The sequence below is a fragment of the Myodes glareolus genome, chromosome 8 (genome assembly GCF_982192425.1).
Source record: "Myodes glareolus chromosome 8, mMyoGla1.1, whole genome shotgun sequence".
Taxonomy (NCBI): domain Eukaryota; kingdom Metazoa; phylum Chordata; class Mammalia; order Rodentia; family Cricetidae; genus Myodes; species Myodes glareolus.
Window position 1 is genome coordinate 57,126,350 of NC_142033.1, and position 26,705 is coordinate 57,153,054.

Sequence of the window (26,705 nt, forward strand, 5' to 3'; positions counted from 1 at the left end):
TGCGATGCACCACCCGGGCAGGGTCTTGAATATTTAATCTAGCCACTCCGATAAGAAGGAGCTGTGGCAGTAAGTTCCAGGGGGAGCGTATGCAGGAAGATTATCTTTAGACTGGTTCAGGACTGCTTCCTTAGGGCACATCAAGGACATTCAAAAGGCAGAAGAGGACTGGCAACCCATTCTTTTCTTTCATACCTGGTTAAAACTGCGTGTGAGAGAGTGATCTGAGACCTAAACGATTTCAGGTCCTGCTTCTGTCTATAGCCTAGTATTTGGCTTTGTGCAATTCAAACAAAAGAAACAAACAAACAAAAAAAAAAGGTACAGTTAGGAAGAATGGTGCAAGTCGTGATTTGTGCTGGCATAGCCCTTTCCTTCCCAGAGTGTGTGCTCTTTCCTGCAGTGGGATTTGAAAGCTATGTGTGCCGACAGCATTGCTGGTTGGCATAATTATGGAGGTAATTATTAGTTGCGGGCCTGGACTAAAATGTGGACTGCTGTACCTGCTTTTGCTTTTGCTTTGTTTTTTTTAATTTTTAGAAATTGCCCTGCTGCATTAGTGAAGTTATAAAAGCTTCAATGAAAAACGGCACAAAAGGGGATTCTTACTGAAGGGAGCTAGAACAGGGTGAGAACGCTGTCACTGAGTAAATAAATTTCTTTGATTATTTAATGCTTCTATTATTTCTAAATGTCCCTATGGAATAGTTTCTTTTTGTGTTTGTGAGGTTGGCAAATATGTGTGTGTGTGTGCGCGCGCATGCGTGCATGCACACATGCGCATGTGTGTGCAAAAAATCGTGCTTGAGTTGGTGAATGCTGTCAGGTGCTCTGCCTTAGAAAGCTCCACCTTATTATTTGGGACGGGGTCTTCTGAACCTGGATCTAGGGTGAAAGCCAGGAGTCTTCGAGATCCCTCTGTCTCTGAACCACAAAACACAGGAGTTATCTGACTGTTTATCCGGGAACTGGGATCTGAACTCAACTAGAACTCAAACTCATCTTTCCAGCCTGAAAACAACAACAACCAAAAAACAATAGTATGAAATAACCTAGAAAGCATCCACCTTAGCCCCATTTTTACTTCTTTGACAGGTCAGAGCAGTTCTTCTGTTTCATAGCTGCCATCTTAACTACTTTTTACATTTGTTTTTAATTTTAATCACTTTTTTTCTTCTTGAAAAGAAACTGGCATCTTTTTTTTTTGATAGCTTTTGGCAGTTCATTCTCAGAGGGCAAATAGGGGTGCTGCTCTTTACACCTGAGATCATGCCAGCAGAACCATGCAGGGTACCTGGGTTCTCTTGAGAGACTCTGTTGATGTTCAGTCTCAAATGCTTCTTCTGCAAGTCTGCCTCTGCTGTGACATTTAGCATTGTCCTTTCTTTTGAAATTCTTGGGATGTGTTCTTATATCATGAGAAACCTAACTGCTTGGCAAATAGAAACTTAGTAAATCTTGCAAATCAAGTCACCATCTATATGTATTGGATGGAGTTTAAGCAAGCTCAACTAACTTACTGTTCTTTCTAAGTATGTTTCTACTGTTTGCCTATAAATTTCACATATATAAAATACATTTTATAATACATATGCGTGTGGCACACATACATATAACATTCACACATATGCATATGTGACTCAGGGTTGTACCTTCTCTGAGCTTGCTACCTCAAGAGAGAATGAAACAGAACTGCCCTACCTTGCCTTTAAAAAGGAAACAAAAATATTTTGGGAAGTTCTGTTTACTCATTTTTTTTTTAATTTCAGTAGAGTGTGTGTCTATAACTCAACACCAACAAAGACTAATCTTCAAATAATTAGCAGACTGAGAAACACAAACAAATTGCTGAATTCCTAGCCTTATTGTTGTTTGAAATCATTGGCCATTTCAATCAAAAGTAAAATCCAGGCTTCTCAATTTCTGTGGGTATATTCCATTTGAATAGAGTAGATAACATCAAAGTTTGGGCATGGCTGATGACTTCTCTTGAAGCCAAGTGTCAAGAGATTGTTTGAAAGCTGCCTATTGATTGCTTTTGATGTTAACTGCCAATAAGGTCCCTTAATTCCTTAGAGTTTGTTTTGCAGTGGGAGGCTGATGATTCATTCCCAGGTCCTTACCTCAAGACTCCCCATCCTGCTGCAGGTTTAGGAGGAATATCTGGTAGGTTAAATGACTGAGCCTTGCTTTGGTGATCTTCAGTTTGTGCCCTGGCTTTTCATCCCCTGTGAGTGACTGCTATAGGTCACCTTGCTGATCAAAATCATATGGTTGATAAGAAATCAGGACAGAAGAAGTTAATAATTTTCCCTACCCTATGTCCAGAAATTCCAAGTCTATATACTAAATACGGGACCCAAGAATTATAGGAATTTGGACATTTTTAGTGTTTCTGAGAAGACCAAAATAGGTTAAAAATTTTACATATTTGTGGAATATTGTTTTAAGACTTCCAGTAATAATTTTTGTCAGGCTTGAGATCACATAGCTTCTTAATCATATGGTAACATGACTCTGGGTTAAGTTAAACAGATTGGTGCTAACTCAAGTGGTATACAGGAGTCCCACTTCCTTCCTCTGTATAGCCCAACAGAGAAGGGAAACTAAATTTCCCATAAAGGAAATAATTGCTGTGTATTTCAACCGGTCATGTTTTAAAACATGGCTTTGTGAGACAGCACATTCAGGGAGGTGTTCGGGTCATCTGTCTTAATATTAGATGTGAACTCCGAACTCCTGGAAAAGAACCTAGCTCTCAATTTACTGGAGCTCCTTCAGCCTGCCTTCCTTAGAACTTTCTCAGACTGACCCTGAACTTTTTAGCTAGGGCCACATTGCCACCCTTTTTTGGGTCAAGTGGGGCTCGTTAGCATTCTTTTAGGTTCTTTGTAAACACAATTCATGCAGCTATCTTACACTTGGGATCTTCTGTCAGCAAAGAACATCTCCTAGTTTCCATGGCAGCAATAGGAAGTCCCCAGACTTAGCTGGGGAAGTGGTGGGGAGTTCCACTCAGGAAGACTTTTCTCGAGACATGTGTAGTTCAATGGTCTGCTTCTCCAAAGTGTATACTCTGCCATTAATGGTTCGATTTATTAATTATAAATAATAATTTATTAATAAGTGCCTGGAAGCACTTACGTGACAACAGCTGTTCCCCCTCCATAACACAGTTCAAAAATATACTTCAACTTCATTTTGTAGACAGGGTTTCATGTCTCCTACGCTCGAGGTTGTAGGCCTTTTGTTGGGAGGAGGCTGCTTGTTTGTTCCAGTCTTTGGAATCTGAATTTGTACTCAGTACTTCTGTGAATCTGTTTATAGGTGAATGTTTGTCTATAACTCTTATTTTTAATACTAAGGTGAGGCAGAGACCTCATCTCTCCCAAAGATTGAATCTCCTTTGGGTGATATTATATTATGGTAGATCCCCTTTATGTGCTTCCGGTCCTACCTAGAATACCTTTTAGAGGATTTTGTTAATTTTGACACAGGCTTGCTAGGGACCCTTCCCTGGCAGGAGGTGACATTTTGATTTGTTTTATGCTCACAGAGCTGTCACTGAAGCTGATGTGAGCAGTCACAGTGTGTTGGTTTGCTCTTTGTTCACTGAAGTAGGTGAACAGCTATGTTTCCGGAATAGTAATGGACCTGGCATGGGGACATTCTTCTCCAACGGACAGCAGTCTGCTGTTTTATCCAGACCCACTTTCAGAATCGGTGACTTTGCCGCAAGGCTCTGTTCTGCTTCTCCTTGCAGCCCCATGGTGTGCTATTTTCACACCGCACATGTTTAATTTTGTAACTTGTGACAATTTGAAAAGCATAACAATATCCACTCCCACTGAGATACACAGAATACACCAAGATGTATTGAGAGGAGCTGACTTGGAAAGGAAACAGCACTGTGATATGAATCACACTGGAGTTTCCACGGTTCTTCCTTCTTTGAGGAGAAGCCAACAGATTTTGTTTTCCATTCTAAAGAGCAATGGGGTGGGGTGGGGTCATGTAGGTGTCTTTATGATTTTCTTTACTAGATTTGGCTTTCTCTGAAAGATTTAATCAGAAAGAAATCATCCTGCAAATGATATTAAGAGAAATGCATCTTGAATAATGCCCATACCTTTAAGCCTCTGTCACCCTGTAATTTACTGAGAGGAGGGCTTACAACATAGAACCTTTTTTCTCAATATTTTATTTAAATAACATTATTTTTCATTTATTTTACATAACAATCTTTCATTATATCATTATCATCACATGGTGAACTGATGGGTGCGGTTTGCCTCCATATTAAATTTAGTTGTAACTCTACTACAAAGAATGTTAGTCATCTCTCTACCTCTTGTTCAAAGTACTAAGTAGTAAGCCAAGTAGTAAACCCTAAACTTCATGAGCTGTTGTGCCGTTCACTCAAATCTCTTGGCTGGTGACAAGAGGCTTTGGTGGAGTATTTCTGAACCATTAGGGGCACATGCTCATTAATGGCCATAGACACTTGATTTTTATATTATTGCTCATAGTGGTAATCTAAATGGCTGATAATTAATTTTTAATGGTTTTTGTTTGTATTTTATAGTTTTCTGGCATATGAAATTTATCTTCCTAATTATGTTTTGTATTTTGCTTAAAGTAAGATTAAACAATATGATTTTCCCTAAATACTCTCGAGTCATGTCTGTATATAGGCAATATGTTATTGCCATCTCTAGAGGAAGGACTCATTATGCTGGGATCTGGGCTCTGAAGTGAAAAGTAAATTATCACAGAATTCTATTTTGAGAGTTTTCACACAATGATTTGTAGGTGATTGACTGTCCAGTAATTACCTAAAATTGTTCAAGCAGATAAAGGACCTGTATGCACATTCATGGTGACCATCCCTTTAATATATGATAACTGCAATTATCTTTCCACATAAGAAAATTTATCTAAACTATAGTTCAGAATTGGATGATGACAAGGAAAATCCATCTGTATGGAGGGTTATGTGTGAAATAAGCAATCCTGGGAGTGGGAGAAATAGTCTTCAGAAGAGCTCACCATTTGGAAAGTCAACACCAAATGTTCAGTCCTGAAAACATACACTCAAGATCATTATACACACTGAGCAGGTTGCACTTAGGAATACATATGTACATACATATATGCATATAATAGTAATTAATGAAAAGAGAGGTCATGAATTTGAAAGAACATTGAGGGATATCTGGGAGATTTGGGGATGAGCAAAGAGAAGAGGAAAATGTATATTGTACACTCAAAAATAAGAGAAATAATGAAAATTACATTTAAAATTTTCAGAAATCTATGAAGAATACAATTGCTAGGTTTTGTGACTATGCATTCAAAATTCTAAGACACCACCATTTTGTTTTTCAGTGTAGCTATACCATCCTACCACACTGCTGTCAATGTCTGAACCGTTATGTTTGTCTGCATCCTGGCAACGTTGTTCTTGCCTCAACTGTTCATACTAGCTATTTTAACAGAACTGTAATTTTATTTTACATTTTAAATATATTAATGTGAAATCTTATTCACATTAATGTGAATTTTAATGTGTTTATTATCACCTATACTGCCTTTTTTGGAGATATTTGAATTGGGTTTTGTGCTTTTCCATGACTGAGTTTCAAAGTTTTTAGAACATTGTAGATATTAACTTTTGTCAGGGATGTATATGACAAATGTTTAATTATGCTATGTACTTGTCATTTTTCTGCTTATTGAAAATCTTTGAAAAGTGAAATGTTTAAGTTTGATGTCATCTAATTTCCCATTTCTCCTTTCAGCAGTCCCATATTTGTTGTCAAGTTGAAGACTTCTTTGCCAGGTTGATTGTCCTAGTTATTTGAACTAGTTACAGAAGAGTTCTTTCCATGTTCTTTTTAAATTAAAACCTTGTTTTATTTTGTTGCTTTCAGAGTAAGAGTTATGTTTGCTACACCAGGCTGGCCTGGAACTCACTATTTGGCCCTGGCTGCCTTTAAATGCAGAATCCTCTTTCACTTTCCTGAGTGCTTGGATTTAAGGCATACACCAAAAAGGCCGGCTTTCTGAAACCTGTGCAGCTTTACATTTCTTGTTTATGATTAACTGTGCACTAATCACATTTTTCAAGACATAGGAACGTGATCTAAGTCCATTTTGCATATGGATGTTGACGTCGCCAATGTCACTCTCCACTATCCTAAAGGATTACTTTCTTTTGTTGAACACCAATCGCAGTTTTCTAAACAACTCACTTCTTCAGAATTGCATGGCTCCAATGGGTTTCCAGTTGTACTGGTGCCCATCTTCCCACGAATTCCCCAAGGTAAGTGATGTATATTACTTATTGTGGTAGTTCATGCCACCAAAGATGTCAAATTTATATTTTAGAGCTATTTATTGTATTTTTTGATGTGTCTGTGTGTGTTTCTTACTTCTAGGTGCATATGGAAAGCTGTGACTCCAAGTGTGATTATCTGAAAGTGGGGTTTGGAGGTAATTAGGTTGAGAAGGTGAGAGTTTAATCAATGGCGTTAGTGATCTTAAAAAAGAGAAACAAAAGCAATGTGGCTAGAGCCCTCATGTAACAATTAGTGTCACTGTGAACTAGAAACTGGAGCTTGCTCTCTGTCCCACCAGCAGCTACAGTAGGAAGTCTCCATTTCACAAAACAAAAGAAAGGCTTCACCAAGACCAGAAGATGGAAGGGTTTTCTTCCAGGGACTTCTCATTCCTGCAACAGCCAGAAATAAATGTGTGTTGTTTAAGTCACCGAGTCTCCCTTGTATTTGTTATTGAAAACTTGATGAATACTATATAGACTCTTATACTTTTGACATCTGGAAGGACTGTAATGATAAATACCACTTTCATGAATATTAAAAATAAACAAATTAATTAAAGAAAGATACTCTTCCCCTCAGAATAAATTTGAGCTACATCAGTTTAAAATGTATTCAAAATAATGCTTTTCTTAACTTCAAAAGAGTCTTATTTCTCCTAATTTTCTTTTTTTCTTTTTAAAGTTTTAATTGGGATATATATTTGTATGATGCAATGAGTTTATAACATAAGATCATGTAGTTAATATGCATTAATAAGTGATTCTACTTATTTATTCTAATAAAAGTATTTTTAATCAGCTCTTACCAGTTTAGAAAATGAAGAAGTCAAGGCCTTCGGTTATCAGGATATGTAATATAACAGTAAAGCATTTTGCTTGTTCATCTGAAACTTTGCAGTTGATCAAGATTTCCTGTGGTCCCTCAGCCTTTTGTATCCACCATTCTACTTTTTGTGTGTATAAGTTTCATACATTTAGATTTCACATAAAGTAAGAATACGTAGTATTGGTCTTTCTTTTTCCACTTTCATTTACATTAATATACTTCCAAGTTCATCCAAATTGTCACAAATAACAAAATTTAGTTATTTTTAAGGTTGAATAGTTTTCTATTTTATGTGTACCAAATTTTACCCATTTACCCCTTGAAGTACCCTTAAGTTTCTTTTATATCCATAAATTATAGATGTGCTAAATGACCATATGGATACAATCCATTTGGGATATGTTAATTTCAATTCTTTTGTATGTTGTCCTGAAAAAGATTTTGACAAAGGTACAATATCACATAATACAGGGAATAAATTCTCTTCAAAACACAATACTGAAAAACTATATATACTTATGCACAACAGTGAAATTTGCCATTAGTGTTTGATTCCAAATGGATGAGAAACTAAAATTAAGAACTAGAATTAAAATATCTTAGAAGAAGATGTCTAAGAAAAATAGTATGACTTTGGCTTGCCTTATAATTTTTCAAAATAGGGACTCAAATTTGCAGAAAACAAAAGGAAAAATATATCAAAAATATATCAAAATATATCAAAATATATGTTTCTTTTCTTTACTTGGCAAAGTAAAGAAACAGTTATGAGAAGAGAAAGGAAAATTAAGGGCTGGCAGAACTATGTACATCCAGTAAGAGACTGCTATGCCCCAATACAGGACATTTGTATATCACAAGACCAAGAAAACATCCCGATTAAAAATGAGAAAGGCACTTGAATAGACATTTCTTGAGAAAGACTGACATATGATCCAGCAGTCTATGAAAAGTTTCTCAGCATCATTAGTCAACAAGAAAAAGAAAACTGGAATCATATTATCTTCATCACACAATTGTTAGAATGTCTATAACCAAAATGAAAGACAATGAATATTGATCAGAATGTGGAGGAATGGGAGCATTAGCAGGGATTTTAAGGAAAAAAAATGGGGTTTCCTAAAGATCTGAAATGAAACAACCATGTGCATTTTAATTTTATACCACAGCATTTCAACAGTTCATTTGGTATGCCCCCTAATTATTTAAATCACAATTAAGTCTCCATTAATTCTCTCTTTTTGATGCCTTAAGCCGATGGACCAAGCCCCATTAATTCTGTTTCCTTGACTATCCAGAAACAAACTACCTTCATTTCTACTGCAGGCCTTGCATGCCTCCATCATGTCTCTCCTTAACCACTGTGGTTACTCATTACTGGTATTCTGTCTTCTCCTCTAGCTCACTGCAGGTCACCTTTACTTAGCAGACAGATGAGATGGCTTTCTTGCTCAAGTACTGGCTTGAAGTGTTGTTGTCCCTGTCTTATGCTTTCAAGCATCTCTTAGAAGTCTCCCCTGAATAAGTATACTTCAGTGAACACATGTGTCTTGCTCTCCTTTAAGGATACTGAACATATGCCCAGCTTAGGGTCCTTGCAACAAAGCTGTTCTCTCTACCTCATACACTTTTGACAGCTCATGCTTGACTCCTTCTTGCGTTTTATAGACTGGGATCTCTTTTACACGTTTGTCTTTCTATTTAGTCTACCCATTTTCTATCCTGCTACTCTAGTTTAGCAGCTACCTACTTGTGATATATTCTTGTTTACTGTTTGTTTTTATCTTCCTTCCTATACTGAGGTATAAGTACCATAGAATCAGTGTCTTTCTGTCTCACTACTATGTTCCCAGTGCATGGAACCATGTCTGGCACATAGAATATGCTCAGTATAAACACACTAGAGAAATGCGTAAGAGTGCTGTGCTTAACAACCTATTTTACCTTCCAACTAAATAATAACACACACATACATACTAATTTCAAAGCTAAAATAATATTTATATCATTATCCAATTATATATTTTATATAACAGAATATTTGTCTTTCGAGTGTCAAACATTGTCCGAGATGCCATATGTATAGAAGAAAATGCTAGAAGCATTTTGCTAGCTTGTATGCATAGATATTGTTTTATTTTAAATCTGTTCACCTTAGTTTTAAAAATTCCTGGAAAGTGTGCTTCTTCATTAACCCATTGAAATGGGTACATCACTGAGACTATGGATTCGAGGTGAGAGTTGGAGAATGGACAAGTTACCAATAAGTGTCTTTAAGCCTGAGATTTCACTACGTGTCTTTTTATTGCTGTATAAGAACATCACCCGATGCATAGCATTGCTGAAAAATACTAGCTTCGAATAGAACTGTTACGTGTGTCAAAAATGGGGGTAGAGAGCTCTTTAAAATAAGGTGTTGGAATTTCCTTTATGTACTAAACTTCAAAGAGGCAGCATTTATAAGGAGCCAGTAAAAACAAACAAAAGCCCTGAGAGGGTTAACTAAAAATGTAAAGTCACCCAAGAAACTGCCCTGCAGAATTCTGACCTAATGACACTTTCAAAGACCCAAGCATCCGATTTTCTGGCACTACAATAAACTTCCTGTGTCACATCACTCTAGGTACAAAGGTGCCCCGTGCGAAGCGCAGGCCCTTGGGATTGCTGTCCTAACTTAAATCAGTCCATAGGGAAATTATAAGTTGCATTTTATCTTTTAAGAAGAAGACACTGATGTGGTTCTTGTTTGTAGCACAATGCAGCAAGTTAAGTTTGGGGCTCTGTTGCCCCAAAGTACAGAACTTCCCAACTGTGACTTCCAGGTTATTGGGTTTGAACATGGATAATGATTTCTTCTGATTCCCAGATACCTGAGCCTGGACAGTGCAGAAATAATAGTGTTTTGGGTATCAGTTTATTTTCTACCTTAGAGCTCATGGGCTTGACTGTATCTCGGTAGCACAGCAATATTCCTTCTTTCGTTGCTCTGGTCAGAATCGGCTTCTTCAAAGAGCTCCCCACTCCAACCCCATCTAAACTCTCTGAATATGACTACCACTGTGTACGGGGCCAGTCTGAGTTCTGGTATCGAGCACTCCTTCCAATCTCCCCTTTATTATTGAGAATCATTTTGGGCATTCCCAGATCCCGAGATTCCTCCCCAGCAGATCCTGTTTAGCAGGATCTCATATTGGTGACTGAAGGGCTTTGGGGCCCCAGTGACCTGTCTTCTGTCTGCTCACCTGCTTACATGCTGATTCATTGATGAGCTGGCAACGCAGGCTCCGCCTCCCTCGGCATGGTCCTTGAGGTTAAATTGCTTCAGGAGAGATGATGCCCAGCTGCACCAGAGCTGGGTTACTACAAGTGTATAAAGCAGCAGCCTATCTGTTGCCACAGAAGAACTTGGTGACCGTCCTGAGAGGCAGCGCTTCCTCATTGCCCTGTTACTCTTGCGTCCTCCCTGGCTGCTGTACCTTCTGACTCAGGCACTCACAGCTAATTCCCCAGGAGTTGTAAGGCAGCTTGATACATAAACTGAGACAGAAGTTTTCCCTCAGAAGCCGCCTTTTTTTTTTTTTTTTTCCTTTTCTATTGGCAAAGACTACTGACGCTCCTCAGAGGAATACCTTGTTCCTTAAGATGAGTGGCTGTAGGAAACGGTGTAAACGTGAAATATTGAAATTTGCCCAGTACCTTCTCAGGCTATTAACAGGTTCTCTTCATACAGGTAATGACTTTTTTTTTTTTTTAAATCAAGGTTAGCAGAGCTTGGTAACGGAGTTGAATCAGAGTAGAAAAGGCTCACTATATCTTTGTTGTGATTTTTTTCTTTTTCTACTGTTCTCAATAAAATGCAGTCTCGTTTGCCGAGCTTCCTTCTGCTAAAGACATGTGCCGTGCAGCTTTGGTTTGGGGAGGGGGAGAACTGGGTTGTCTGAATGTGTCTTTTATGTTCTCCTAGCAGCGCCACTGTTAGCTGCGCCGAGTCTAAGGAAACAGCGTCTGTGATTAAGGAAAGAGAAAGGAAGAATGAAAGGGCACAGTTGTGTGAGGGGGTTTCTCCTCCCTGCTGCTTGCTGCAGTTTATGGGAAGAGCATAAAAGCTACCCTCCCTGCAAGCAGTTAAAGGTTCTCTACAACTCTTTGATCGTTATAATCCTTAGAGTGTTTGCGGTATTTGATCTTGGTGCGCGGCAGTGAAGGAGTTAAGGACATTTCTTTGAGAATTCTGAGTTCCTTGCAAAATGTGAGCCAAATGTGCCAACAGATGAAGAGAAACGTGCTCAGGAGAGCTTTGATGTTTGTATCATTGTAGTGAATTTCAATGTTTAAACATTTTCATAATGGCAATGGAAACTTTACTTTCAATCTGAATACCGGTAGCAAGAAAATATTTTTAAGACGTTATAAAATGGTGAGACCAAACCAGTAGATTTGCTGCCAGTGGAATTCTTGAGTACTGTCATTATCTTAGAGCCAGGCAGGACCAAAATTAGTCCCCACTGATGACAGATACTGTTAATAGACCATCAAACAAAGCTGTGTTAATATAATACTACACCTGGGTCCCAGCCGTCGGGAACTATTCGAGTTTAGTGTTTTCCAAATCTGAATAATGAGGGAAAACAGTTAAATAAAGAAACCCAGACAGTGTACTATAAGGTTTAGAGATGAATTTGATCCATATTTTATCCAGAGTAGATAGATGCGGTATGTTTGTAAGCACACCTGCTTATGTGAGGGCACTGACAATATGAACTATTGGAAGTCAAAGAGTACCAGTAAATCTTCTTGGGTATTAAAAATGTCCTAATATTCTAATGTTCACGTCCCACAAATACCCATATGCTAATTCAAAACAGTGCACGATGTGCAGAATTTCAATTATAAAATAATGATTGAAAGCCTGTATCTAACTTTTTCATCTCAGAGTTTTGTGGTATTTCTACCGAATCTTCACATTTACAGTGTAAGTAGTTATTTGGATCAATGTGGCTTTATTGGTACTTATTTCTTTGCTGCATGCGTACTGCTAAGGCAGTGTGTTAAGAGACCATGGCTGGGTCACTACTGCTCAGTACCTGTTGTATGATCTTGGTGTGTGTTTAGAGAAACTGTACACAAAAGGAAGCTCCCAGCAGCTGTTTCTTCCTCATTGAGTGCAGATGCTGCCTTGTGCCCTTTTGTTTATTCTGTTTGTATAACCGTTTTCTTGAACTTTTGATTTCAAAGATCTTTATGGCAATGACAATAGTTGTGAATTGTAAAGCATAAAAATTAATGCTAAATACAGTTAGCATACAGGTTATCTAGTGGCAATGTGGGAAGCTAGTCTAGAAGCAGTATTTTAAAGCTTATTCGTTGCACATTTAGAAATCAGTGTAGGTGGTAGCAGCTTCCTCGTTCTGAAGCACAGGACCGCACACCTTTGCACTTGAAGAAGCAGGAGCCCAAGGTCGTTATCAAGGAGTGAGCCAGACTGATGTCCTCAGAAGTGAGCTTATGACAATTTGGTTCTGGCATTTTTTTTCTTTTCAGGCATAATAACAAATTTGAAATCCAGCCGAGTTCTTCATAACTGTTCGGAATTCTTCTCACAAACGCCAATGTATGCATTTACTAGTAGCTGTGATAATATTCTCTGTTCATATTGCAGATTCTAATGCAAAATTTATTAGAACACTTTTGGGTTCCTGAGCTTGTAATTAATGAAGAAGTATGGAGCGGGGCTGAATCCGTTTTAAAAATTGGCTTTAAAGTTAGATGTGTAAGAAGTTGCTAATTGCATCCGGAACAACCAGCGTTTGTCTTTGTAGTTATCAAAATTTTAAAATGATATGAACATTCATTGACTGCATTTTTGCGTTTGATCATAAAACCTCTTATCCTTAGTTCCTCACTTGACATTATCTGAGGAAGTAGTAATATTCTTTTTACATTTAATCAGGTTAATTCAGAAATACCAGGTTTGTATTTTTTGCCAATTGCTTCTCATTTGTTACCAAATATATACAGAAAATTCATGGCAAAGATATATAAACAGGAACGACTTTTTGATGTGTCTTATTAGCGATATCACCAGTGAGAGGGAAACAGTTTCCTGAGCTGACAACTTCTCATGTAAGTTTGACAGTCTCTAGAATTACATATGCATGAATAAATAAGCTAATGATTTTCCTAAAACAATTCTATGTGAGAGAATACAGATGGAAATGTAAGTTTTCTTCAGCCAAGATGAAACCTATGGATGGTGATGGTGTACCTCCTTAATCCCAGCACTAGCGAGGCAGAGACAGGCAGATCTCTGTGAGCTTTAGACCAGTCTGATCTACAGAGTGAGCTTCAGGACAGCAGGTTCTACATAGAGAAACCCTATCTCAAAACAAAGCAAAACAACAACAAAAACTAAAACAAAAATAGTAACTTTTCCAAAACTTGTGAAGTATATTCATTTTCATGTTAAATTACTTCTCAAAGATTGATTTCAACATGAGCAAAGTGAATCCCAGGCAAGGCTGAGTTAAAAAGTGAGGCCTAATTCAAAACTAAACACATAAATGAATATTGTCAAGTCACATATGCTGGCTTTACTTTAAAATGTAAAATTTTTAAGAGTTTCTTTATTAGAAATAATTATATATAGAAATTGGTGCACAAGTAATACAAGTTAGTGACTTACAGGATAGAAGAGCAAGATTTTTTTTCGTTGATTTAACTCTGCTGTACATTTTTCTCTACTCTCCTCACTGCCTCTCCCCTCCCCTTCAAGAGCAAAACGTAATGCACGGTCAGCTATCATATTTCTTCTCAGTTTGATACTTGCTTCTTGATATACTACATCAGATTAAAGTCTAGATGGGGCTTCTGCTACACAACATATCCTACCACATCTAAATCAATGGAAAACATTATAGAGATGAGCCTAGTCATTTGAGGCTTCTATCAATGGATAATTTGGGTATCAGTGCTCTATTTTACAAATGTTTCTGCCATTACAAAAATGTGTGATGATACTATAGACTCAAGTTTTCAATTACTTCTCCTTTAGTTTTTTTGAATGTTATTTTGACACTACTCAAAAATTGTCTATATCTTGTTCTTGAAAAAGCAAGACCTAGACACATTTTCCTATTAGGAGCTATTATCTAAACATATGTTTGATGTAGATAGTGCCTGGAGCTTTTTGCAGACTTTAGGTCTACAAGCCATAGGTAGGTTAAAGTTCAATCCTTCACTTAAGGATAGTAAAAATGATTTAAATAGAAAATTCTATTAAGCTTTGAGTTGTTGTATAACTAATGCATTAAAGTATTTCAGACTTAATGAAATTATATTATTAAAAACTGAGGTAAGAATTCATCCCATTCCATGAAAAACTTTACCCTAGGAAGTGGGTGGGTGAGAAGGGAAGGAAAAAGAGAGAATCAATCCAGAGACACAGACGGAGCACACCTTTGGCCTTCAAATTTGAGTAAGAAACTTTTATGCCTTACATAATATCATTGAGTTCTTGGGGATCAAGCCTCACTAAGCTAATCATGTACAGATTTAAATACCTGAATGTTGTATTTAAAATCATGAAGAGAAGTAAAAGCTATTAGCAAAACCTGAGAAATGACAAAATTGCTCTCTGGCCATGCACCCTTATTTTTCTCTAGCCTCTGTTTCTTCCTTCAAGGTTATGAATTATAGATTATTTATCCCATTCCCCAACATTCTAGATACTCCTCCTCCATATGAAGGCATTATATAATTAAAAACTGACAAACTCAAAAACATATCCTAATAGAGATAGGACTTTCTATTTTCCCGACCATGTAGCCCTGGCAGTTAAAATATGCTATTTGTAATCTCTTTATCTGTCAGTTTAGAATCTCATATTATTCACTATTTTGCCTTACTTTTAAATTAATCCCTTTTACTTTTTGGCTAAATTTCTCATATGTCAGCTCTCTATTTTATAAAGCATACAAAATGGGACCATTGTTTTTATTGTTATTTATTTATTATTGTTTGTCATATTGCTACCTTTCTTTGCATGGGTGTGTATGTCTGTGTGCTCTTCCTGCTGCTGAATCTTGATCTTACATAAGAATCACAGGATGGTATTTATACCTGATCGTCAATGAGTGTATGCAAGTTTGTTTCTTTTTCTAGGAAGAGTTCACATTCTAAACTTTATGAAAATAATTCTTTCTCTGGTGTAACTTCTCATGCAGGAGTTACTGGGAATGGTGGATTGGGGCTCTTGCTTAAGCTTTTGCAAATCTTCCTTGAAGTCAGTCTGATTGTGGTCTCTTTGATCCCAGAAGACACATCAGCAGCAAGTTTGGGTTACTGCTGGCATTTGACTTCACAAGAAAATCTTTGTTAGTGCATCCTTTCTCTTTGTTTTCTTTTGTCTTTTTCCTATAATTAGGATATCAGGTAAGCCCAGAGGGCTTAAATACTCTTCTTTATAGATAGAAGACTGACTTTTATCACCATGACAATTTCAGAATGGTGGGAAGTCTGATCACATAGTCTTAGACATGATTAATTTAAAACTCCTTTGTGGACTAATTGACTAAATTAATCAATACGTTCCACAAGGTCTGAAGGGAAGAACTAAATGCTCATAAGAAGAGGTGCTTTTGCCACTCTGCTTAAGGGAGTCAGAGGTCTCATATCACTAATTGCAGAAATGCATTCCAGGGCCTCATTTACATACTCAGAGAAGAACTCAGGAGCCAAAATACATTGAGACCATTGAGCTGATTGTGCAGGAATCGCCATAGTGTGTATCAGTTCTGTTTCTAGCTGGAGAGAGATCTTACACTCTGGAAAGGGACTTTATAAAATGACTTTAAATATGGTCAGAATATAAGGAACTGGTCAAGACCATGCCTCCTCTGAGGCTGTAGAAAATGTACAAAAGGGAGAAGCTGTTTCTGAAACCTGTAAAGGGAAACTGCAGAGAATCGTTGGGTTGCAGCAGAAATTCAGAACAGAGATGACCCCAATCTACAAGGATCAGGTAGGCAGGAGATAGTCTGGTGTAAATCTCTGTTTCTTTCTCCCTCCAAACTTTCTGCTGGCAGACTCTGTGTGTATTATCAGCTTCCTGTTACTGCAACAGAAACCCAAGGCAGTAAACTTTAAAGAAAGTTTGAATTCAGCTCACCGTTTGGAGGTCTGGGCCTGTGTAGTGTTGGTTTTCTTCATTCAGTATCTACAGTAAAGCAGAACATCATGGCATAAACAGGTGGTGCACCAAAACTCCTCCCCTTATTTCTGGGAAGTGGGAAAGGGAAAAAGGGACTTGGACCCCATTTTCCCCTCCAAGGACATGCCTGGAAAAAAGGGGCATTTGAGAGATATTCCGGGTCCACACTCTAAAAATCCTACATCACTGATGCAGGTGGTAAAGCTACTCTCAGCAAGAGAAATACATTCCTGTCTGTATTAATTTGCCTTCACCCAGAACCCCACAGCAGCTTTATTTGCTTAACATGACTAACAGTGTTCATGCTATTCCCAATCCAAAGAGGTATTGCAAAGAACAGAAGGAAGCTGATCATATCCCCAGAGACACATAAGATACCTGTATATCAACCACAGCCTCTATTATCATTGTTTATCTTTTATTTGAACCAAAGCAGATTCTGTTTACCAAGAGGATATTACTGTAATCAGTCAAACTCAGTGATGCCAAAAGATAACATGATGTGTGTTTTATAGCAGATGGTATCACAACACTGTGAGATTGAAATATGGTTTGTTTCTTCTGTGCAAATGTATGGGATTTCCTTGCTAATGTAAATGTTCCTCTAAACTTTTGTCAGCAGGGGATCTATTTGTGAGCTCATGATTAGTGGGTGTCTGAGTTCTGAGGAGCTGCCATTTATTGTAGAAGAAAGAAAAGTCCAAATAACCACTGTAGAATTTATCAGCATTAATGTAATTTTTATAGTAGAAGCTAAATGCTTTCATAAACAAACAGTTTGATCAAGATGTGCAGAGTATCTATATCATAATGCCCATTCTCCTGCCTGATAGAAATATTTCAGCAATATAAGGGTATTCAAAGACATTACTTTTGGAAGACTGGTGTTTATCTTGGTGTTTTTAAAGGACAGTGGCTACAGCTCAGGTGCTGATCAGCATTCAGTAATGTCTGTGAGAGTCAGTCCTTTGTTACTGTTTAACTCCAGAGAGACAAGCCAAAGGAGAGCTGAATAAATGGCCATGATTATGGGAAGAAGATGTGCTAAGGTTTTGTTAGGGGAGTCACCCCATCCAAAGGGGTCAATCACTTGATCCCTTCCTTTATATGTCTGGATCATTATTAGTCCTTCTCTTCTATTGTTAATACTTATAGTCTCTAAAATATATTTATTTATTGGCATGCACAGTGTGTCTGTGTGTGTGTGTGCGTGTGCCTGCGTGTGTGCTTGTGTGTGTGTGTGTGTGAATGTGGCTATGCACTTGCCATAGCTCATATGCAGAAGTCAAAGGAGAGTCTTCTGTAGTCTGTTCTTTCCTTCTTCCTTGAGGTCCGTTTCTTGTTTCTCAGTATGGTTATGGGCCAAGGCTGGTTCAGGCACCCTCTCCTCTGTCCAGAGAACAATCCGGGGATCTCTCCTTGGACCTGGGATCCCATTTATAATCAAGTCTCCTGTAAACCCTAAAATGACTCCCTTAGTTGAAATATATTCTTCCCTGATCCCATATCCATCCTTCCTCCCTCCCCCATCCCAGTCCACCAAGCTTTCCACATTCCTCCCCTAATCCCTTCTCTCTAACCCTCTCCCCTTCCAACAACCCTCCCACCCACCCCCATGCACCCGAGGTTACCTGGCACTCTTGTCTATTTCCAATCTCCAGGAGGATAGCTACATGATTTTCATCAGGTTTACCTTCTTATTTAGCTTCTCTAGGATCATGAATAATAGACTCAAAGACCTTTAATTATGGTTAGAATCCACTTATGAGTGAATACATACCATATTCCTCTATTTGGGTCTGGCTTACCTCACTCAGTAAAGTGTTTTCTATTTCCATCCATTTGCATGCAAAATTCAAGATGTCATTGTTTTTTACCGCTGAGTAAAACTCTAATGTGTATATGTTCCACACCTTTTTTAACCATTCTTCTATTGAGGGGCACCTAGGTTGTTTCCAGGTTCTGGCTATTACAAATAGTGCTGCTATGAACATAGTTGAACAAATGCTTTTGCAGTATGATAGGGCATATCTTGGATATATTCCCAAGAGTGGAATTGCTGGGTCTTGAGGGAGGTTGACTCCCAATTTCCTGAGAAACCGCCACACTGATTTCCACAGTGGCTGCACAAGTTTGCATTCCCACCAACAATGGATTAGTGTTCCCCTCATTCCACATCCTCTCCAGCATAGGCTATCATTGGTGTTTTTGAGTTTAGCTATTCTGACAGGTGTAAGATGATATCTCAAAGTGGTTTTGATTTGCATTTCCCTGATCGCTAAGGAAGTTTGAGCATGACCTTAAGTGCCTTTTGGCCATTCGAAGTTCTTCTGTTGTGAGTTCTCTGTTCAGTTCAGTACCCCATATTTTAATCTCCAGCTGCACTGTGTATGACACACTTGCTGGGTCACAAATTTCTGAGTGATCCTCTTGTCTCTGTCTCTCATTTCGCCATTAACGGTAGGAATGCAGATGTTCACCAGCCCATCTGACTTTCACATGGGTTCTGGAAATGGTGGTCACTTTGTCAGGTCTGTGGTGTCAGGGTTTTCACCTAGAACTTTATCATAGTACCAATGACTAGAAAATATTTTATTATGATAGAAAAAAATTATAAGTTTAATCCAAAATATGTGTCTCAGGAGAGCTTCTCTCTGCTAAATTCTTACCTGCTGCAGGGTAGCAGGACATAAAGTGAAAAGGTGAGCAGCCTTGGACTGTTGCTCTAGCTTTTGCCCTGACTGTGATATCACTCCACCTCTGTAAGCAGAGGCACCTCAGGGAGAGAACAAGAATATCTCTTACATTTTTTCTGTTGCTAGACAGCATTCAACAAGTATTTACTTTGGTTGTTGTTATTATTATTATTAATATATCACCTATATGTTAGCCTGTTTGTTTTATTCAAATTAAACTTTTAGGAATGAAAACTGAATGCTTAATCATGATTTTTCTCCTAGTAATTTGGAATAAACAGAAAAAAGTTGTATAAATGACAATAATTTTTAAACTCCTTGGCTTTTTATTTTAGTAGTAACTATTATCTTCATTTATTCATTTAAGCAACATTTATTAAACATGTATTAGGAGTTGAGTCTTGTGGCTTTGTGAGCTAATTTCTTCCTGGTTCCCAACTGCCCTGCTTTTCCTTGTGAATACAGCAAGTAAGTAAGGGGCAGTCAATGGGGCAGTTAATGGTCAGTTAACCCTGCAACATTTGCTATGATTTCAGAAGAGAGCACTCTCTTGTTTTCACCGAGCTTAGTCAGGGATAGTGTAGAAACCAAGAACATGAGAAAGAGGGTGATGAGAAATGCATCAAACCAAGACAAGGAGCCAGCAGCTGAGGAAGAATCAGCAACATTATTTGCAGTTTAAGAATTCACACATGATCTGATTGCTGTACAAATTCCCAGTCAAGTCCACCGGAGAGTTCTATTTTTTAGGTAGAGAGAAACTTTTTATTTTTTTTTTATTTTTTTTTTTTTTTTTTTTGCATGGTCAGGTACTGAAGGTCACACTTTATCAGTTGAACACCTGCTCAGAGCTCATTTATCTTCCCCCGGAAGATATTATCCTCCCCTTCACTCTGAAGAATTTGCTGATTTAGTTCCTTTTTGAGCTCTCATAGCCCAGGTCTTTCCATATGATTCTGCATTTAATTAGTCATCAACACTGTGTTATTGAACAGAGTCAGGTGTTCTCATCAGGGTTCCAGGAGCTCGGCATCGTCCGAGAGACAGACACACAATTCGATTCCTCTTCTCCAACACAGCATTGTATTTACTGTACAGCAGTGAGGAAAGCATATGCACCAGCTCTTCACAGTGCTAGGGGAGGATACCACAGTCAATCTCATGTGTCGGTGTCTGTATAATTTAATGTGGCCATTTCTGATTCACATTATTGGATGGAAGCCACACCAGGGAGTATTTTGCATAAAATCTAGTCCAAGTTGTGAAATTCCAGGATGTATCGGGCCTGGCATATAAAGCCAGATTTGTCTGGATCCAAACTATGTATTACACTATGAATTTTCCCTGATGAAATTCAAACTCAACCTGAAAAGCTATGTCAAGGCTTTAATTATTGACTCCAGGTTCTGGTGTCATTTCCTGATCAGCCAATCCAATCCAGCCAACGTATTTATATCAGCTTCAGAGATTTCCTTTACAGAGAGGGCACTGAAGAGTAGCCTTGAGAGGGACAGGAGAGAATCTTAACAGTCGGGGCAGAAAATAGACACAGATTAGAAATTATACAGATAAACTTGGAAGCACATGTGTGAGCATGTTGTGCAAGTACACACACAGACATAGACACACCACAGATACACACACATATACAGACACACACACACACACACACACACCATTTCACCTTTCCATGAAATAATACACCCTAAATCCTTCAAATTACTCACAATTGTCTTTAAAGATGGCAGAAGTTTTGACAGTCTGGTCTGTTTTATTTGTTGTTTATGCCCAGTGCCTGAGCCACCTCTAACACAGGGCTAATGTTATCACATACTCATTTCATGTTTGCTAAATGACAAACCACCACTGCACTTTAGGGAATAATCCACACCAACTTTCACTTCTGTCTCTCTGCATGTTTTTCCAAAGGCTGGCAGCATTGTGACTGCTGCCTCTTTCATTCCTTCTGATCTTGAGCACTTGAGCTTCTCACTCTAATAGCTGCTTATGTTTCACACATTTTTTTTCTTTTTAATTTCTATCCAGTGTATCTTTTTGTTAGAACTTTTGGGGAGAAAACTCAGCATTGAAAGTCACTCCATTTCTAATTGAAAGCAAAGGAGGAATAACACCATAGTTTTGCATGTGTGTAGGGCTGTATACTTGTCCATTTGTTTTAAAAATCATACATAAAACATGAGTTATGTATTGTGTATGTATTTTTATTTCTGATTTGACTATGTACATATAGTTGGATTTTAATATTTTAATAGAGTTAAACAGAAAGGTACATGCCTATATGTATGACTAAAACTAGTATATTAAAATAGACCTCAAAGAAGGAAGGAAAATTGTCGAATAAGCTAGGTATGCTGGCACATGCCTGTGATCCTAGTACTTGAAAGCTAGAAGCAGGGTGATCAGGTCAAGGTCTACCACTACTACATAGGAAGTTTGATGCCAGCCTGGGCTATGGAGGATTCATTTAAGTATATAAGTAAGCATACAAAATCCCCCAAACAGAGTAGAAGCATTTCTATTTTTTAATGCTAATATGTAAAATAATTCTTAATACATAAAAGATACCTTCTTTTATGTATTTTATTGTATTGTAACCCTAAGGGATTTGTCAGAAAATAAAATAAAAATTGCCATTTGTTGTTTATGTGTTTTTCTGTAACATGAGGAGTAGCTTATTGGGGTTTCTGCCCTGGCCTGTTCCCCACCGCCAGCAAGTCCCAAAGAAAATCACACAGAGAGTCTACATTAGGTTATACCTGATTGGCCCATTAGCTCAAGCTTCTTATTAGCTCTTGTAGCTTATATTAATCCATTATTCTTATCTATGTTAGCTACATGGCTTAGTACCTTTCTCAGTGGGGCAGGTCACATCTTACCTCTTTGGTGATCTGGGCTGAACTGGAAGAATAGGCTCCCTGCTTCCTAGAATTCTCCTGTTCTCATTGCCCCATCTCTACTTCCTGTCTGGTTGTCCTGCCTATACTTCCTGCCTCACCAATCAGTGTTTATTTAAAAGATGATTAACAGAATGCAGACAATTCTCCTGCACCACCTCTCTCTCTCTCTCTCTCTCTCTCTCTCTCTTAAACAAAGGAAAATATCCATAGTCCATTTTTTTTTGGGAATGTTGGCATAGTATTCCAGGCTACTTCTGGCTGATTGTAGGCACAGATAATCTTATGGGGACCTAAAGAAAATTTAGAATCATGATCAAGTCCTGACTAGAATATCCTGTGAGTCTTGATCATGTCAGGCAGCAGTCTTGAACCTGTTCTGGATGAAGAACTCAGACATCTGGGCCATCTGTTCCTGCTGGAGATTTCTAAGGTGGTCTTCCTTGATAAAACCTGATTTTTCTTAACTCAGAATGAATCCATAGCCTCTTATTTCCTGTGGGAAAAAAGCAAAATCTCTTCTCCAAAGTTGCATACATTTAGACTTCAATTTAAGTCAAGGTATTTTCAAAATACCTATCTTGGATTAATTCAGCATCATTTATAAACAAATATCTTTTAGCAGCTGTTGCTCCTTCCTCAGCATTTGAACAATTCAAAGAACACATATAGCATACAGTATCACGATTCTCTGTGTATTTATCATCTTTATGTGGCTTTATTTTAAACTCTATTTCTCTTATTTTTATTTTTAATTTTTGGCTTTGAGACAGGTTGCATCCTGCTGCCTGGCTAGCTTAACCCTGACATAATTACACAGAAACTGTATTCATTTAAACACTGCCTGGCCCATTAGCTCTAGCCTCTTATTGGCTAACTCTGACATATTAATTAACCCATTTCTATTAATCTGTGTGTTTCCACAAGTTTGTGACTTATCGGCATGAGTCTAACCAACATCTGTCTTGGGCAGGAGAAGCATGGCATCTGCCTGACTTTACTCTTCTTCCCAGCATTCTGTTCTGTCTACTCCGCCCACCTAAGGGCTGCCCGATCAAAAAGCCAAGGCAGTCTCTTTATTAAACCAATGAAAGCCACACATCCTACACCAGTTTTCACTCTTTTTTTTTCTTCTTGAGTTAGTTTTTTACAGATAGGTTTACCTCAGATTTTCAGTCCTCTTGTCTTAACCTCCATGTGTTGTGATTATAAACTAATTTATTAAGCTTTGAGTTTGTTTGTTTATTCCTGGTGTTTACTTTTCATTGTGAAGTTATAAACTCCCTTGCTTGGTATTTTTGTTCTCACAATAGAAGAGTTCATTGTTTCAGGTTCTCTTGGTTAGGATAAGGCTACTGAGAAATCAGTCATGTTCGTCTTCTATAACATGGCAAGATGCATAGAGTCAGTTTTATTTATGGGTGACACATAAAAGAGTATTCAACTGTCTTATTGCCTGGGCCAAACCAAAGTCAAAAGGATTCCAAAACCTATGGAGCCAATTCTATAGAAAAGCTTTTATAACTGTAAAGATCAATTTTATTCTGTGTCAACTATAGTTACCTCAGAGAAATGATACTGCCAGCTCCAGGTCTTGCTATCAAATGCATGCAAACATACCTTCCAATGTAACTGCCCTAGTTTACCTCCAAGTTTAAGCATAATCCCTACGTTTTGAGCTAAAGAATTTTTCAAACTGCAGGAGCCTCAGCTACTCAACACAATGACACTGATAAAGATGGCATGATGTATATCATGGGCCTTGCTTTCACATGAGTATCTGTGTTGGGATATGTTAGTAGACACTTGACATGTCAAAAGTCAGTTTCTTTTTAGCAGTCATTTATTCTCACTTGTTTTTACTCACATGACTTATCCTAACTCATAACAGCAAGTTAGTCTAGTGATGTCATTGCTCTAAATTTACATTGTGATTAGTTCATAAGACATTGGTGCTCTCTCTCAGCAACTCATTGACTTGGCAACCAATACCTGAACTCAAATGATAGCATAGTCTTTCCTAAGTAGGTAGTTTTGAGCAGGCTTGTAGTCCTCAGAGTAATGCAGTGAGTGAACTTTCAAACTACAATAAATACACTTGCAAGTCAGAATTTCTCTTTCTTTCTTTCTTTCTTTCTTTTTTCTTTCTTTCTTTTTTTCTTTCTTTCTCCTCTTCTTCTTCCTCCTCCTCATCTTCCTTCTACTCTTTTTGCTACTTCTTCTCTTTCTCCCCCTTTCTTACATAAATTCCATGAGAATTTCATGCCATGTATTTTGGTAATATTTATCTCCTAGCTCCAGCTTCTCCAAGATCCATTTAAGCATCCATATTCATCCAAATTTGTGTTCTTCCTCTCTCTCTTTCAACCAGTGTTTATTTACTTAAGGTTTTTGGGTGCAGGCTTACTCTGGAGTGTGGTTAGTATACCTCGGGTCACACACTCCCTTTTTCTGTGTTACCTAATGCCAATAGCTCTTCTCCTAAGAGTGGGGCTTTGTGTTCATCTCTCCTACTCTAGCCTTGAACTTGCACAGCTTTTTTGCATGCTGTTATTGAACTATGAGTGCTCAGCCTTAACTGGGACATCAATATTATATTCCTCTCTTTAAGGCTCAGGATTCTTTGTAGTAGCAGAGGAAATGTAGGAGCCAGAGTTGGTGACTGACTTCAAGAAAAATTTATCAGGACACAAACCAGCATTCTAAAAGAGGAAGCATTTTATGAACCAGAGGGGTCAAGGATACCAGGAGAACACTAGAACACAGCCCACAACATCAACTAAGCAGGGCTCATGGGGGCTCAGAAAATCTGAAAAAGCAATCATGGAGCCTGTATGTATATATACTAGGTAGGTCCTCTGCATATATGTTGTTGTTTAGGTTGGGATTTTGTGGGACTAACACTGGGAGTGTGTGGTTTCTCTGATTCTTTTGCCTGCCCTTGAGACCATTTTCCTCCTCCCGAATTGCCTCATTCAGCCTTGATAGGAAGGTTTGTTTGCCTTATTGCATCTTGTTATGCTGTGTTATGTGGTTAATATCCCTGGGATGCCTGTTCTTTTCTGAAGGGAAAGAGAGAAACAGTAGGGGAGAAGAGAGGTTTGGGTACACTGGGAGGGATGGAGAGAGGGAAGCAGCAGTGGTGATAGTGCATGAGAAAAGAATAAATAAAAGGAAAATAGCCTGAAATTACCAAATAAATGGGAAAGCATTTGCATCTGTTCTCAGGCCAAAAAAAGAAGAAATAGGAAAAAAAGAAAAGAAAAAAAAAAGAGGAATGACTTCCTTTATTTTCATATATTTTGCATCCCGACCACAGTTTCCCCTCCCTCATCTCCTCTTATTTCCTCTCCCCAACTTCCTTTTAGCGTTAAAGACATCTTAATTCCTGTCTAGAATACTAATAAATTAGAGCAAAGTTATTTTAACTACTTTTATCTATTTGTTTTTGAGGTTTGTAAATAAGGAAAATTGTTTAAACTGTGCCACTTTAAAATGTTCAAAAGCTGATAAAATATCTAACACATAAACTTCCTTCACATGTGATAAAATTTGCAATTTATGTGCTTTAAGGGTTATATCATACTGTTGAAAATAACCTATTCTCTAGAAGCTCAGGATAATTTGTACACTCACATGTGTAACATTCAGCTCACATTTCTAAGTCTGAAATTCTTACCTTTATAAAAATAGTAATATAAATAGTAATATAGTAAAATTTATCTCTATCACATCAGAAAAAAAGATGAATACAGTTTGGCTTTCCTAGAAAATAAAGTTTGATAAAATTTTAAAAAGAAACAATAAAATGTAAAAAACAGTTACTTTAGAACCCATGTTTGAAAGCAGATTGATAATTAAATTCTTTTTGACATATAGAGAGATGAGAAATATGTATAGATACACAAATCTTTTTTAAGAAATGCTTATTTATGTTTAGTTGTATCTGTCGGTCTATGTGACTTATGCCACCCATATTTGGGTGCTCACAGGGGGCAGAGGGAGGAGGCCCTATCTGGAATTACAAAGTAACTGGAACCAGTCTTTTTTTAAAAAAAGTATTTATTTATTTATTATGTATACAATATTTTGTCTGTGTGTATGGCTGCAGGCCAGAAGAGGGCATCAGACCCCATTACAGATGGTTGTGAGCCACCATGTGGTTGCTGGGAATTGAACTCAGGACCTTTGGAAGAGCAGGCAGTGCTCTTAACCTCTGAGCCATCTCTAAAGACCTGGAACCAGTCTTGATTTCTCTGAAAGAGCAGCAAATGTTTTTAATCCTGACCCATCTCTATAGCCTTCACCAATTTTAACTTTGAGAAAATTGAAATTATATAATGTCAGTTTTTTGTGTTTAAGAGTTAAATTACTAGCATTAAAATAAGATCTTCAGAAGGATTTTATAATTTTAAAATAACTTGAAAAAAGTTGGAAAGATGACTCAGAGTTTAAGAGCACCACCATTTGTCTAAAGGATCCATGTTGGATTCCCAGAGCTCCATTTAGGCTTCTCAGAACAGCCTGTAGCTCCAGTTCCAGGGGACTTGACACCCTCTGTGGACTCAGATACCCCATATGTTAACATTTACAGAGATACCTACAGATATGCATACATAAAATGAAAAATAAATCTAAAAAATTAAATAAAGAGGTAGATCACCACTTGATTATCCAGTACCAAAAGGTCAGCCTTGGAAACATACATACAAGTAAA

The 26,705-nt window shown here is 37.7% G+C and overlaps 1 protein-coding gene across 3 annotated transcripts in view; it reads left to right on the forward strand.

The window, feature by feature from the left end:
- Kcnip4 (potassium voltage-gated channel interacting protein 4) overlaps nt 1-26,705 on the forward strand; it is a 1,063,700-nt gene that overhangs the window by 213,739 nt on the left and 823,256 nt on the right. Inside the window, exon 1 of one of the 3 annotated variants that reach the window (XM_085691909.2) lies at nt 10,514-10,899. The exons of the other annotated variants lie outside the window; for them this stretch is intronic. Within the exon in view, the coding sequence (XP_085548035.1) occupies nt 10,812-10,899 (88 nt within the window). The 5' untranslated portion in view covers nt 10,514-10,811. Of the gene's footprint in view, nt 1-10,513; nt 10,900-26,705 lie in introns of those variants that run through there. 3 annotated transcript variants of the gene reach the window in all.